The following is a 16,458-nucleotide window of genomic DNA, read 5'->3' as shown; positions in this document are numbered from 1 at the left end:
CATTACATATTTATGTAAACTATTTGTAGTGATTTAGTGGTAAGTTTGAATGAATATATTTTCAGTTCAGAGACGGCTGCCTGGAGCCATATATTGAGATGGATTATTAGATTATAACCAGATTTAGTGAGAAAGAGTGCTATGATCAATTATTTATAGCTGTCATGGATCTAAATGTACAAAGTGGCAGCATATTTACCAGGTATTTGTTATCTCTAATGTATCTCACTGAAGATAGTATTTTCGGATCTCTCTACCCCAGTTTTGTGCACGTGGTTACACATGTATGCCTTCTTGATATCACAATGCATTTCAAGTCCAATATGCTCAAAGATAAGTCTGCCTTTTCAGGAAGATATAAAAATTATTATGGCACTTTTTCAGCATATAAAAGATTTTCCTATTTATGAATTAACCTTCAACAGGTCTACATAATTGCTGTACAAAAACATAAAAATCATAAACAATCTTTGAAGACTACCACCTGTTTAGAAGAAAGTGTCAGAAATGGGTCACATCCAACAGATGGTTTGCTTGACTTAGTCTACGCAGATCTTGGCACACTGAGCAGACTCTGGCTAGCTGCACTTCAGGATTTTGCTCTCTTAACTTTGCCTTCAGAATATGCCTCCCAACTTCCTGTTGAAGGTAAGGAGATAAAACACTTAAATAATTCCTACAGTGACAGTAACTTATATTTTCAAAACTTGTACAATAGCAGGTAATGTTTATCTGAAACATTTTCCCCAAAATAATTTTCATTCACAGAATAAGCATGCAAGAGTTGCTTCAGGATAGACACTAAGAAGTTGATTCACGAGGTCATAAGGCATACACATATCTTATGTACAAGATACTGCCAACTTACTCTCCAAAGTAGTTATAACAATTTATACGCCCACCAGCAACATGTCTGTTTCTTTATACCTTCCCAACATGATGTATCTTCATACTTAATAATTTTTGCTAATCTGATGGAGTAGTATTTCATTGTTTAATTTCCTTGATCGAACATCTTTTTTGATTTATGGGCTTAATTACTTCTTCCATAAATAACCTAATCATAATCTTTGTCCATTTGCTGTTTGGTGTTTGTCATTTTCTTATTGATTCATTAATCCTTTTTGTCTATTATTTAGTGCTCTTCCTTTATGGTTGTATATCTTACAGATATTTTTTCCCAATCTGTAGCTTGTCCTTTCTTTTATGTTTTTAAAATTAATATAATCAGTCATTTATGGTTTGTGTTTTTGTGTATTACCTGAGTCATTTTTTACTTAAGATCATAAAAATCTGTAAGCTTTACAGCTTTGCCTTTTACATTTTAAACTTTAGTTGAAATGGAATTTATTTTGTATGTGTGGAATGGGAATAGGGATCTAATTGTATAGTCAGTTACTAATACTGCATTTTATGGGTTGGATATTGGGTAGCCACTCTTAAACTTCTTTGTTATTCCAAAATGTCTTAGCTATTTTTCGTTCTTTACTTTTTGATATGAATTTTAGAGTGTTTATTATACTTTTCAATAGTATAAAAATGGAAACAAAATGGAAATAAACTGATTTATTAACAGTCTAACAGCAAAATGAATGACAGACATATCAATATAAGTAAATCTCAAAAACATAGGTGGAAAAAGCAAGTTCAAAAAGGATGCCTACAGTATGATGACTTTTAAGTAAACTTTTAAACACAAAAAATAATAGTATATAATTTATGAATATATACATTATTGTGAAAGTATAAGACCATACTTAGGAGTGATTCACACTGACTTGAGTAAAGTGGTTGTTGAAGGAGGAGCAAGTATTACTGGTGTAACAAAGTCTTTTTTAAGGAGAAAAGTAAGAGATTTAAGAAAATGAGGCAGAATGTTTATGTCAGTCTTGGAAGTGGTTAAATCGTTCCTGGTATTTATTTAAAGCATACCTATATACATATTTTGTTTTGAAATATTTTATGATTGGGCCGAGCCTGTGGCACACTCGGTAGAGTGCGGCGCTGGGAGCGCCACGACGCTCCCGCCGCGGGTTCGGATCCTATATAGGAATGACCGGTGCACTCACTGGCTGAGTGCCTGTCACGAAAAACCAACAACAACAACAAAAAATAAATTAGAAATATTAAAAAAAAAAAAGAAATATTTTATGATCAAATTATAAAATGTTAAGAATTAGCCTGCAGATTTCTTTTAAAGTTAATGGTAAATCAGCCTTATAACCCAACAGTTGTACTCCCAGGGGAAATAAAAACATCAATAACAAAATATTGATAACATAGCAGCATGAATGAATCTCTAAAAACATTGTTAGGAAAAATAAATAAAAGTTAGTCACAAACCAGTACATACTGTATATATGATTTCATTTATATGAAGTCCAAGAATAGGCAAAACTAATCTGTGCTGATAAAAATCAGAAAGTACTTGTTTGGGGGTGTAGGGAACTGAAAAGGAATACAAGAGAATTTTCAGAGTAATGGAAATAATCTGTATCTTGTAACAGAGAAAAGAGAAAATGTACTGGAAGCCAATCTCTTATTCCTCCTGAAACTGTTTACTTCCTATTTTTTGGTAGGTGGTGCTTTCTACACAGCAGAGACTAGTGAAAATGCAAAATTACATTATTACAACTCCTGGGCACTTATCCTGCATGCTACCGCATTGTGGCTTACAAGCACGGGCTTTGTTGTTGCTGACCCAGATGAAGGAGCATCTAATCTCTCAAGGCCTGTAACACCAACTTCCATGTGTCAGGGTTCGTCATCTGGGGTGACAGTAAAGTCCCCCGAGGATGTCTACACTGATAGATTCCATCTTATTTTAGGTCAGTAAAAGAGCTTACAAACTTACAGCCCTACAGGGGTTTTTCTCTTTTTCTTTTAGGTGGCTGGCCAATGCAGGTTATTCTTGAATTGTGTTTCACTGTCTGTCTCCTCTTGGTGGCTATCACCTCATGCTTTGTTAGGTGTTAAGTGTAGCCTGTATATAACTGGGTAAACTTGTACATATTTTATAAAACTACAAATTTTATTATATTAAGTCTAGAATCCTGTTACAAGTTGGTTTCATCATCAAGTCAAATAAATTATAGAGACTGTAGGAGAAGCCCAGTTCTTTACACATGATTTTTATTCCTTTTTCATTTTTTTTATTTTTTGGTTTGGGTTTTTTTTGGTTTGTTTTTGGCACTGGCCAGTATGGGGATCAGAACCCTTGACCTTGGTGTTACAACACTGCACTCTAACCAACTGAGCTAAATGGCCAGCCTACCACATGATTTTTAAAACATCCATGTAGTGTCTGCAAATGTTCTGAATTTCTTGGTATATGTATAAAAATATATCTGTATGCTGAGGGATTTTCCCCTTTATTCTCAAAGATTGCAAGGTTCAAGAAAGTATGTTCAACGGCACAGATTTGTAGGCAAGTATTAAAGGTCAGAGATTAATTAGATTTTTAGATTTATGATTTTTAACCCATTTTTTTAGCTTTCCTGGAATTTCATTTTTAAAATGAGATATCTTTCTATGATAACACAGTGGACTTCTAGAATAAATAAAATAATTTTTTATATATGTTTAACCTAGTTCTAAGGAAATAAACTGTAAGATCATTACCCATAAAGAAGTTATTGATTAAATGAAATTTGAGGGTTGTAAATGGTAAATCAAATAAAATTTGTGGTCATAGAACTTCTATTATTATTCATTCCCAGGCCAGACATCACCAGATTTCTATATCCTTGAGCATATTAAGAATTTGTTTCCAGTTGCTTTAGGATGAGAGCTTTTTAAAAACAAACTTTTATAGAATGAAGGATTGCAGAGTTGTCACAAGCTTAAGCTGTTCAGTTCAACTACCTGAGTTTAAATTCTGGCTGACCTTGAACAAATTAAATTACTCAAGCTCACAATTACTATTTGTCAATTAAAAATAAAAATTTAAATTAATAGATAAATTACGTAAGCTCCCTGTCTCAAAATGAGTGGTAATAATAGTATCTACGTCATCAGGTATTATGAGAAGTTAATAAAATTATATGTATAAGAGGGAGGGGGAGAAAGGAGGAATTGGTAAAGGGACATGAAAATCAAATACATTGTGTAAAAAAATAAAAATAAAAGTATGACATAAGTTTTAAAAAAAATTATATGTATAAAGCACAGTGCCTGATACATGATAATCACTGAATAAATTTCAATGAAATTAAAGTTATGAAACTGTACATGTTAAGTTCTCTGGTATAATTTCATTGTAATTTTTGCGTCTTTGAACTATTTCGTAGCAACTGAGCAATAGTGCACAAGCCTAGTTGAAACTATTCTTGTTGTATGTGTAGATAAAAACAAACTTTTAAGGGACTTGCCTCTTCACTTAATTAAAAATTAAAATCATTGTGATTTAATTTTCATTACCTTTTTGCTAAGTTTACTTGTATATAATATCAAAATAGATTATTTAACTTCATAAGCTAAGAATCTCAAAGAAGCATCCTTCTCTTTTGCTTTCCACAGGAATCAGTGTGGAATTTCTATGTTCCTTACGCTCAGATGCAACCATGGAAAGCATTACTGCTTGTTTACATGCATTACAGGCCCTTCTAGATGTTCCTTTGCCCAGATCTAAAATTGGCAGTGATCAGGTGATTTCTTGGTTTTTGTCAGCCTTCTGTAGATTTTAAGAAACAAACATGTTCAGATTACTATAGCAAACAGAAAGTGAACATAGAAGTAAAAAGAAAACTAAACCGCTGCACAGGTAGGCCTTGGTTCTGAAATGTCATCAGCATATGTGGTGACCCAGGAGCAATCATGCCTTTGATTCTGCCACTTTCTGTGGTAATAGGAAGATTCTATATTGCATTGTCCAGATCAGCAGCCACAAGTTACATGTAGCATGCATTCTTTGTCTCTTTCTGCTGCTGTGTACCCTACTCTTTGTATAAGTATATATCTTATATTCCATTTCCCCAAGGAAGAATCTAATTGGTTCATGTGTTACTGTCCTTTACAGAGTATTCCTGTTGGCTGAGTTCTCCCTCCAGGTCGTTTTTAAGACACTGCTGACTAGCCTATAGGTGAAGTCAAGCACTAATATTTGACCCAATTGTGGCCGTGGTAAAAGGATTACTATACGAAGGAGACTTCCTTTGACTGCTTTTCTCAAGGGCAAGCGTGCACTGTGCAGGCATTCTTGGCATCATATATTATCCAGTATATTAATTTTGTTATCATTGACTCTTGGGTGTTAAGATAAACAGTAGTATGATTTGCTCTCTACATAGACTCCATTATTTTAGCAGTCAGCACTACCATTTGTTAGGTTTAAAGCATCAATCAGGTTCCTACCTGACTTGGATTGGACTTGAACTCTTTGTGCTTGTTTTCTCTGTGTGTTAAAACAAGTATTATAATGACAGATTTACTCTACAAAGATGAAAGAAAACAACCAGAGTAACCAATAAAAAAGAGAAGGGAAAATTTCTTGAGTGTATTTTATTCTTTAGAGAGATATTCATTCTATGCTTATTAACTTTCATCCACTTTTCATGTCATACTTCTCCCTCATTCTTTATTACTACTAGAAAACTTAATATAAATCTGGGAATCTACATGTCAGTCCTTGTATTCTTTTAGCCAAATTTTCCGTCTTGTTTTGGGAATTTTCTTTTCTGTTTTCCCAGTTTAGGATCTGTGTGAAAATGATCTTTTGTCCTAGTGCCATCTTCCACAAGATGAGACAAAAAAAAATCTGGAGTTGGTTTTGGGTAGAGCAAATGTTCCATAACTTTATCATACTAACACCTTTATTCTTTATGAGCAATTGGTTATATTCTTGTTCTGAATTTTTTCATGGCATTTAGCATTGGTATTTTTTACCAAAATAAAATAATAATGTGTAATTCCAATACAGTGTCCACTACATGTTTTCTATAATAGGACTTGGGTATCGAGTTGTTGAATGTGCTACATCGAGTAATTCTGACCAGAGAATCACCTTCCATTCAATTGGCCTCACTTGAAGTGGTAAGGCAGATTATCTATGCAGCTCAAGAACACGTGAAGGAGAAAAGACGAAGTGCAGAAGGTAGATATTAACTCTTAAGGCTAAATTAGTCACATAGCATTATTATTTTTTAAAGTATTATGTAATGTATCTATGTAGTTTTGATAATCTATTGTGTATCATACAAATGAGACATCGCTAGGTATGGCTTTATTTATTTACTTATTTTTGTTTATTTATTTATTTTTGGTTGGGGGAGCAACTGGCTGGTGCTGGGATCCAAACCTTTGGCATTGGTGTTATCAGCACCACATTCTAACCAACTGAGCTAACTGGCCAGCCCCTCCAGGCTAGGCATGACTTTAAATCCTCTCATTTATCTCTGCCTGTTAGTTTGGATATTGCTAGTAGCTAAATTACTATTCTTTGGGAAAATGAGAATTTTAACAGAACTTGGGAGAAAAAAAAATCCCTTATACTACTAGAGTGTTTGCTTTAGCTGTGTTTATCAGTGTACATTAAAAGACTACTGACAATTTTTTTTTTTTTTAATTTTATTTTGTCGATATACATTGTGGTTGATTATTGTTGCCCCTTACCCAAACCTCCCTCCCTCCTCCCTCTCCTCCCTCCCCCCCAACAATGTCCTTTCTGTTTGCTCTACTGACAATTTTTTAATGACAGGTTTGTACAATACTTGTTTTATAAGTCTCATATGGTATTGGTGAATTTATCGTGTAAGATTACATTTGACTACATAGTATAATAGAAAACCCAATATAACGGTGGATTTAAAAACCCAAGGATTTATTCTGTCATCTTAAAAGAAGTCCAGAGATAGGCAGTCTAGGGCTGGTATGGTAGCTTCTTAAAGACATCAGGGACTTAGGTTCCTGTCTTTCTGCCCAGCCACTATCAATACCTAAGGTCACTGCTGGAGCTCCAGCTACCAGGTTTACATTCTTGCCAGCAAGCAGGAGTTAACTGGGCAATATTTTAAGGCTGACAGGGTTACAAGGATTTCTTTTTATCCATTGCAATAAGAAGTCATAATAAATGCCATGGTCAGCTCTGTGTCCCATGAATATGTATAATCAGTTTTTTTTTTTTAAAAAGTCATCATGATGAAGACAACTACTTTTACTGCTTTCTCCTTCAGTCGTGGTAACACGTAAGACTTTTGCCGTTAAATGTGTTACCTATAACAGAAATTTACTAAATTGCCATCTACCAGAAGCAGAGCAAATAAAGTATTTATATAAACACTATTCTTCCTGTCTTTTAGTTGATGATGGAGCCGCTGAAAAGGAGACCCTGCCAGAGTTTGGAGAGGGAAAGGACACAGGAGGACTTGTGCCTGGAAAGTCTTTGGTCTTTGCAACACTGGAATTGTGTGTATGCATTCTAGTTAGACAACTCCCAGAACTAAATCCTAAATTGACAGGTAATCCAGGAGTAAAAGCTACAAAGCCACAGATGCTATCAGAAGATGGAAGTAGATTGGTTTCAGCTGCACTGGTTATTCTCTCTGAACTTCCTGCAGTGTGCTCCCCCGAAGGTATGCTGTAGTATGGGATTGCTTTAATTGACCTGGAAGGAGAAAAATGGTTTTAAATATATAATGGAGCTTAGTTGCTAATCTTTTTCTCATTAAATTAATGCTAACTGAAATGTTTGGGCATTACATTCTAGCAATTTGTTTTACTAAAAGGTTGAAAGTCAGAATAGAGACAGCAAGCACTATAGATGGATATGCTCTTCAATGATTGACAGTATTTTAAACCAGTCAATGACAGTTATTATCTCTTGAGCTTTTTTAGTATATCTAATGATCTTTTCCTACCTCAGTGATGACAGATGATTGTGCTTATATCCAGTTCTGTTTGGGATCGAGTCCATACCCTTTAACATAGCATCTAAGTCTCTCCATATAGCTCTGCTGAGTCATTGCCTTTTTCCTGATTCCTTCTGTGCAAATCCTAAACCCAGGAGACTTCATGTGTATCCTTGTTCTGTGCTATTGTATATGCTGTTTAAAGTGCTCTGCTTTTTAAACTTTTTCTTCTTTCAAAGTTCAACTACAGGCCTACCTCATCTGTAAAGCCTTCCCTTAAAACACTCTAGCTCATATTGAGTTTTGTTTTATCCTGTATATGCATGTTATTTCTATATGTAGATCTCTACTTTTATTTGTCACATAGAGGCATTACATGTAATCGATTATTATGTATAAATTGTAAATATATAACAGATGTACGCGTCTTGTTTCCAAATAATTTTTTTATACTCTGAAATCTAGCACACAATAGGTATTCAGTACTTAATAGATACTTCTTAATTGGTAAGCATATTTCTGCTTAAATGTGTCCAGACCAATTTGTATGCTATTTTATTTTTAGCCTCATGACTTTAAGCTTCATTTTTAATTAAAACCTGTACTCCTTGTTCTCACACACATACACCAAGAGTGGCAGAAAAAGTGACTAGAAAAGGATTAGAGGTAAAAATACACTATAAGTCTCGTTGAGTAGTCTCTGGGAAAATTAAATTGCCCATTTTAGTTTCTTCGCTTTCATTTTAAACTTATAACTGACTTTTCAACTCCTTAGTGGCCATGAAGACTTTTAATATGTTGTACTGAGTGGATCTCCACAAATGCCTTGGAAAATAGTTTAATATAAAATTAATTCAAATGGATAGTGGTGATGGTTGTACAACATTGTGAATGTACTTAATATCATTGGATTGTATACTTAAAAATGGTTAAAATGATAAACTTTATGTAATGTATAATTTTAGGTTATATATATTTTTAAACATAGTAAAAGAATTAAAAACTCATTTGTCAAGTACCAAATAAAATAAGACAGCAAAAGCATAATGATACTAAGTGATACAATTTATTTTTTAAGTGATACAATTTAAATAACATCTACAATTATTGCTATCAAAATTTAATCCAACATTAAAAATTTTAATAAAGTTTCTAAAATTACCTTAACAGTTATAATCCTTTATAAGAAATCTTAAAAGGTAGACATCTCTGACATTGTCTTACTTATAGATGACTTATTTTTAGGAACCATAGATATATGAGAATAGGCTGAAATCCACATGTTTAAAAAAATATATCTTACAGGAAGCATCTCAGTTCTCCCTACTATATTGTACCTCACAATTGGGGTCCTCAGAGAAACTGCTGTGAAGTTACCTGGGGGCCAGTTATCTTCAACGGTTGCAGCTTCTCTACAGGCTCTAAAAGGAATATTATCTTCTCCCATGGCCCGAGCAGAGAAGAGCCATGCTGCATGGACTGACCTTCTCCAAAGTGCTTTAACAACAGTTCTTGACTGTTGCGATCCAGGTAATTAAGGCTGTTTGGAAGCAGTTGTTCAGTTTGTTTTAAAAAGTACAGCAGCAGTTTTTTGAGGATAAGCTATTTACTGGATTGTATTTGGCAGTCCCACCTAGAAGAGACCATATCCACTACTATGTATTTATAGAAAATAGATAGAAAATATCTGTGTTCTCATTTTAGCATCTTTAACCGTTAATGTGATTAAGTAGCTGGCAGCCTGTATGTTGACATAGTACATTTATTTTAAAATGTAGTATGATCCATGTCTGACAGGACTTTTTAAGATGCACAGTTTATGAAAGGTGCATAAGCCATGCATAATAAATATAAAGCCAATCTGGTTCATCACTCTAGTGTTTACTAGCTAAGTGACTACACAAGTTACCCACTTTCTCTGAGCCTTAGTTTTCTTATTAAAAAGTAAGGATATTATGTTGCAGGAAACTGTTAGAGCAGTAACATATGAAAAGCATCTCGCTTATTACCTGGCATGTGTCACTAAATGATTGGCAGTATTGTTTTCAATATCCATTGAAATTTGTTTTTTTCTTTTCTTATTATTGTGTGGTTTTTATTTTCAACAGTATGTTATAGTGAGTGTAAAAAGTCTTTAGACATATCTCTGCCTTCCTTGTTCTGTTTATAAATGTCACAGTTCACCATATTTGATTTTATGTTTAAAAAGTTTTTAATTAAATTCAGCATTTATTGACCACCCACTTTGCCCAAAGTTGGGAGTCTAGTGGAGTCTAGTTTCTATAAGGTGCTGTAGGGTTTGATTTAATATCATAAGGAGTTCCCAAAAGCAAAAATAATGTTTCAATTATCGCTGTTTTTCTACTACAATAAAAAGGGTCCTAATTGGCAAAAAAAAAAAAAAAAAAAGAGGAATTAGCATTGTTTGAGTGAATCAGACAGAGTGTCACAAGAAGGGTTCTCTGGAAACACATGCTAAGATAAAGTTTGGGGAGCAAGAGGTTTATTAAGGAAGAACATCTGTGAACAGAAGAAGGGGAAGCAGAATTGGGCAAAAGAACTGCAATGCAGTTCCCCAGCAAATCTCAGCAAACCTGTCAGGAGTTCCAGAGTGAGATTGCCTATCAGAGTGTCTTACATATGACAGAAGTGTGCTGGCCTTCACACTGTTCCTCGGTTGCAGGCTGCAGCTCTGCAGCCGAGGCTGACCAGCACTCCCCATGGCTTGGCAGCATCCTCTGTTAAGGAGCATCTCAGTGGTGTGCCTGTGTATATCTACCATGAAAGGCTTCTCAGAAGAATCCATTTCTTCAAGGATTAGAAAGCATTCTCCACATGGACATCATAGAAATGTGTTCTAGGTACAACACTTAGATCAAAAATCTGGAGACCTTCACAGTGTGGTACATTTAGAGACAGCAAGTAAAGTGATGAGACTGTGGGTTTGTGGGGAAGAGTAAGAGAGTAAGTGGTGAATGGTGATTAATAGAAATGAAGTAAATTGGATGGAACATGGGGCCAGATTATGGAGAGTTTGGCATGATTAAATATTTAACGTACATAAAGTGCTTAAACCGTGTTGTCATGTTTACTTTAAATGTTAACCACGTACCTATTTTACCTTAACATTATTCAGATGTCTTTTATAAGTCCCACTCATTCATAAAGTTTTGCTTTCATTGCTACTGTGTCTCTCAAGTGTCAGCTCAGATATTATCTCAAGACCTTCTCTGACCACACAATATGGAGTATCCTGGATTGTTTTCTGTGGTTTTTTAATATAGTTTTTATATGCATAGACCTTGTCGCTAGTTGAAATTAAATTGTTTATTTGCTTCCTGGTTTATAGTATATGTCTTCTCTGTAAACTGTATTCTCACTGCCTAAAAAGAGGGCCGGCACACAGTGTTTCTTAAATATTTGTTGAATGAATGTGCCAAGCTACTAAATATGTATGTCATTTTTTCATAAGTAACCACCCATTCTTAAACAATTTAAGAAGTCAGATATGCCACACCTTTCCTTTTCAGTTAACATTGATTTTTCAAAGCAGGTTTATTACAAATTTTTAATAGAGTATAACTTTGAAAAATGAAGGTAGATTACTTTTAATAGGAAGTTCCTCCAAATTGTTAGTCTATGTAGCTGTTTTCAGTTTTTTCATTCCTATTGAGAAGGGGTATGTGTAGACAAAGTGCTAAAGTATTTTCACTTGATACATATATTATCAAAATACTTTAAACTTAACAAAGAAAAACAATTGTCCAAGCATTTTGGTATTGTTGTACAGTAAGAATAATTAGTAACATAATAGCTAACACATATTGAGCATTATGTGTAGCATGCTATTCTAAATGCTTTACATGGATTAACTCATTTAATCCTCATAACCCTATCAGTGTGAATACTGTTGTTACTCCCATTTTACAGATGAGAAAACTGAAGACAGGAGTTAGAGGTCTGTCTCACAGCTAGCATATCTATTTCTAGTAAATGTACATATATATTTACTGATGTCTTTACCTTTGAATATTATAATTACTTTAATAATTCTTGGACCTGGAATTACTTATAAATGCATGTCTTAAAACCTACAACATTTGCCAGGTTCTTAAAGTAAGTCTAAAATCTGTTGTGTATACAAAAGAAATTGTTGCTACCAAACTAAAGACAGCTTCACATAGATATATAAAGCAGTAAAAGTGATCTGTTTCTAATAGATCATTTCTCTTTAGTCGATGGGACATACCACGAACTTGACGAAGTCAGTCTACTTACTGCTGTCACAGTATTTATTTTGTCTACCAGTCCAGAAGTAACAACCATCCCATGCCTTCAGAAGCGCTGTATTGAGAAATTTAAGGCTACTCTTGAGATAAAAGATCCTGTGGTAAGTGTCTTCAAGAGATATTTGTTATAGAAATAGGCTTTTGCAGAACTTTTCTTTGTGATTTTGTTGGCTCTAACAAGAAGGATCAACTACAATTTTTTATTTTTAGGTCTGTGATTGGGCTGGCTGGTTACCTCTGTTGGTTAGAGAGCGGTGTTATAACACCCAAGGTCAAGGGTTCAGATCTCCTTATCAGCCAGCTGCCAAAAAAAAATAAAAGAATAGATCTGGGATTAATTTCTATTCTTGTGGTGACAAAGCCAAATAATAATAGTCTTGTTCTTTCAGCCCAAAGAGTAGAGGTTAATGAGAGGGAGAGGAAATGTTAAAAAACTAAATTTAGGGCCGAGCCTGTGGCGCACTTGGTAGAGTGCTGCGCTGGCAGCGCGGCGACGCTCCCGCCGCGGGTTCGGATCCTATATAGGACTGACCGGTGCACTCACTGGCTGAGTGCCGGTCACGAAAAAAACGACAAAAAAAAAAAAAAAAACTAAATTTGAAATGAGAGCATCTTAAAATCGATATAGCTTCAGAATTTACAAGAGACTTTTGTAAGATACTTTGTAACTGTATATAATAGATTCCCTTTTTAGGAAAGAACAGGAAAAGAAGACTTCAGCACATGCTTTCAATAATATGATTGTGAAAAATGGGATCCATTCCAAAAATAGTACATACAAGTCGATCCCATTTCTTTATGGCCCCTTGTTAGCAAGATTAATTTCGTATTATTTTATGTGCAACAAAATGAGCTTGTAGCCCATAATCACAAATATATATATCTACTCTGAAAGATATAGGAACCAGATTTTCTCTCAGAAAAAAATAATCATTCAAATGCCATTACAATTAACTTAATAAAAGATGATTTGTATATTTGATATATGGTCATTTCTCTTTATCCTTCTGTCCCATTTGTTGCCTGCTGCCTGCAGGAGCTTTATGTAGCAGTTTCCAAGTGGTGGCTCTGATATCTGATGACAATTAGTATAGCTCAGAAATCGTTCCTTAAAACTTTCAGACCATGACATTAGAGCATCAAATATGTGTGATTTTTGTCTAATACATTTTCCGAAGTCACCAAAATATTTTTCAATTTTGTGCATGTTCTGTTGATTTTTTTTTTGTTGTTTTTATTTTATATTATAGAGAGGGACATGAGAGGGAAAATGGGAACTAGAGAAAAGAAGAAAAATTAACTACTCATAGTTATCCTTCCCTATTGTGTACCTGTGCCTTTGTTCACTCCAGACTGTCACAATCGTGTTAGCATCCAAAATGGAATACCTGTTGCATTTGGACTTCCAAAATGAAAGATAAATTAGAACTAAATTTAAATGTCTTTGCTTCTTTAGCTGCAGAGAGTCCTCAGGACTTTTTTTCGGGGTCTCTCTTTTTTTTTTTAATTTACAGTTTTGTATTATTCTTGTCTCTTACCTGATTAGGTACAAATCAAGACCTATCAGCTCCTACACTCCATTTTTCAGTATCCGAATCCAGCTGTTTCCTACCCATATATTTACTCTTTAGCATCCTCTATTGTGGAAAAACTGCAGGAAATAGACAAAAGAAAACCTGAAGATACTACTGAGCTTCAGATCTTTCAAGAAGGCATAAAGGTGTTAGAAGCACTGGTTACTGTTGCTGAAGAACAGCACCGTAAGTATCAGCACTAAATTCATACTAATTCAGAATCTTTCCAAAATCAGAATTTCAGTGTTACGTAAATTGTAAAACATTCAGTAGGTCACATTATATCTATATTTCAAAATTCATTGAAAGGCAGGTATTATGTTAATATCAGGTATTAATATAATTTAGTAGTAATTTAAGAGATGAGATTGAATTGTTTTCTCCAAGTGGGGAAAAATGTGTACAGATCAAGCACTTTTGTAGCCTTGTACAGTGAACATTTATGTCCCTAAACTTAGATCATTTGTTTACTTTCTAGGCTCTCAGCTGGTGGCCTGTCTTCTGCCCATCCTCATTTCCTTCCTTTTGGATGAGAATGCTGTGGGATCAGCAACTTCCATAATGAGAAGTTTACATGACTTTGCTTTACAAAATCTCATGCAGATTGGGCCTCAGTATTCGTCAGTTTTTAAAAGTTTAATGGCTTCTTCTCCAGCCCTGAAAGCACGCCTTGAGGCTGCTATAAAGGGCAATCAGGAAAGTGTCAAAGTCAGGATACCAACATCTAAACATACTAAGAACCCTGTAAAGAATTCAAGCATCCAATTAAAGACAAATTTCCTCTGATGTTATTTTTTGGAAATGTAAGCACCTTAATATAATACTTGATCACTTCCTTCTCTTTGGAGACAAAAGTGACATTTTAGACACAAGTGCACTTGGAAGTCTAGTTGATTGTTTTAACTTAAATAGCTGTGACTTTTCAAAGTGACAGCAAACATTTTTTTGTAGGTTCTGTTTTGTTTGTTTTGTTTTGTTTCATTTAAGAAGACCACAGAGCCGTCAGAATTCCTGCCAGGAATTTCAAGAAAACTTGCTAAACAATCCACTGCTTTAAAAATGAAATGGATTTCTTCTAAAAGACCATACACAAATGGCATACTTAAAACTGTGACAAATATAGATTTGACTGTAGTATCAATTATCTGCACTTATATTGTATCCCAATTGCTAATGTAAAATTCTGCCTTATTCAATAACTGTATTAAACTTCCTTGGATTTCTGAAACAAGATAAATGATTGGAAAGCTATTTAGGAAACTTGGTCTAGAATTTCCTCATGTAATAGTACAAATTAATCACAGCCCTACAATGTGACATAAGATTTGATATCTATAAATATTACTTTTCACTATCTTTTGGTTAGTTTGTATTGGGTTCAGAAAATGGAAATTTTACACTTTTAAAATGCAATAGGGCATCTCCACTTCACTATTTCTCAAATTTTCTGTTATCCCTATTCCTAACAATTTTGTTCATTTTCATTTGTGGCACACATATCAATGAGTTTAATATAGATTCATATCTATATTATATTTAGATCAATTATGGGTTTATATAAATGCCAAATTTAGTACAACACATTTAGATCATCAATGAATAAGAGTACATTTTTTTAACATGAAGCATATTTTAATATAGAAAAAATCTAATGATAAAGTCATATTGGTTGAAAATGTTTTTAACTCTGTTCATGATCATTGACCTCTCCTTCCATCTTAATGTACTGTGTGAACCAAGCACTATGTTAAAACAAAGCATTTCCCTGTTAAAAATTACAAAACAGAGTGATGGGGGCATGTTCAGAACTGAGAAAACACTTTGACTCAAGCAAGAGCAATGTGATTACTCTATTTTATTATGTTTGTATATAAATACTCTTGTAAATTCTTCAGAATGAAAACATTTGACAAATTCTAACACTATAATCAGTTTTTCTAAATTACGTAAATAAAGCTAATTTTCTTTATCAATGTTGTATTTTAAATTATTTTATCCACAAAAGATGGTGGGTTAGTCTCTCATATTTCAGAAGATCAATTCTATGGAGTAAATAAGATCCCTTAGCCTTTTCTCTCAGAGGAGCCCTTTCTTTGGAACATTCGTTGCAATGGTTTAAATTCTGTCTTCTTAAATGTCTCTAGGAACTGAGTGTATATTTTTTATTGTTCCCTTCACCTAAAAAGTCCTTTTCTCTCCCTTGTTCTGTCTGGCAGATTTCCACTCCTTTTAGGACTGGTCACCTCCTTTGGTAACTCTCCTTAACACTTCCTTGTTAGGAAAGGGCCTTCCTTGTAAAGGAAAGGGCCAGTAAGTACTGGGATCCAAACCCTTGACCTTGGTGTTGCTCTAACCAACTGAACAGGCCAGCCCTCTCCTTAATAATTCTTACCCTCACCTGCCACCAAACGAATTTAACTGCTTCCTCATTTCTGTTCCCACAGTACTTAACACATTCTTCTATGCATGAAACTTCGCATTGCATTTTAATATCATATTATCTCCCTCTCAGATTGGGCGTCCCCAAAGTGAGAAATTTTGTCTTCTATAACTTTGCCTCTGTAGCATCAGCCAGGTGTTTAATAGCTTTGGATTGCACTGTTATGGGATGTATTTGGACTCAGAAATTTACTCCTTTGCCAAGGCAAATGCTGGACTGGGTTCTTTTCAGGATATAATTTATTAATTTGACTTTTGGATTTCTTTATTTTGTCTGTTTTATTTTATTGTTATTTATTTATTTTTGGTGGC

The 16,458-nt window shown here is 34.2% G+C and overlaps 1 protein-coding gene across 6 annotated transcripts in view; it reads left to right on the top strand.

The window, feature by feature from the left end:
* HEATR5A (HEAT repeat containing 5A) overlaps positions 1-15,676 on the top strand; it is a 94,617-nt gene extending 78,941 nt beyond the window's left edge. For all 6 annotated transcript variants that reach the window (XM_063090255.1, XM_063090253.1, XM_063090256.1 and 3 more), the window contains 9 exons: positions 426-648; positions 2,580-2,828; positions 4,519-4,646; positions 5,944-6,091; positions 7,296-7,568; positions 9,150-9,374; positions 12,080-12,234; positions 13,680-13,893; positions 14,186-15,676. In XM_063090255.1, coding sequence (XP_062946325.1) covers positions 426-648; positions 2,580-2,828; positions 4,519-4,646; positions 5,944-6,091; positions 7,296-7,568; positions 9,150-9,374; positions 12,080-12,234; positions 13,680-13,893; positions 14,186-14,493 — 1,923 coding nt within the window. In that variant the 3' untranslated portion in view covers positions 14,494-15,676. The remainder of the gene's footprint in view (positions 1-425; positions 649-2,579; positions 2,829-4,518; positions 4,647-5,943; positions 6,092-7,295; positions 7,569-9,149; positions 9,375-12,079; positions 12,235-13,679; positions 13,894-14,185) is intronic.
* Positions 15,677-16,458: the final 782 nt, after the last annotated feature.

Source organism: Cynocephalus volans, chromosome 3 (assembly GCF_027409185.1).
Source record: "Cynocephalus volans isolate mCynVol1 chromosome 3, mCynVol1.pri, whole genome shotgun sequence".
Lineage (NCBI taxonomy): Eukaryota > Metazoa > Chordata > Mammalia > Dermoptera > Cynocephalidae > Cynocephalus > Cynocephalus volans.
The sequence above is the reverse complement of the archived record's forward strand: the minus strand, read 5'-3'. Positions and strand labels throughout refer to the sequence as shown.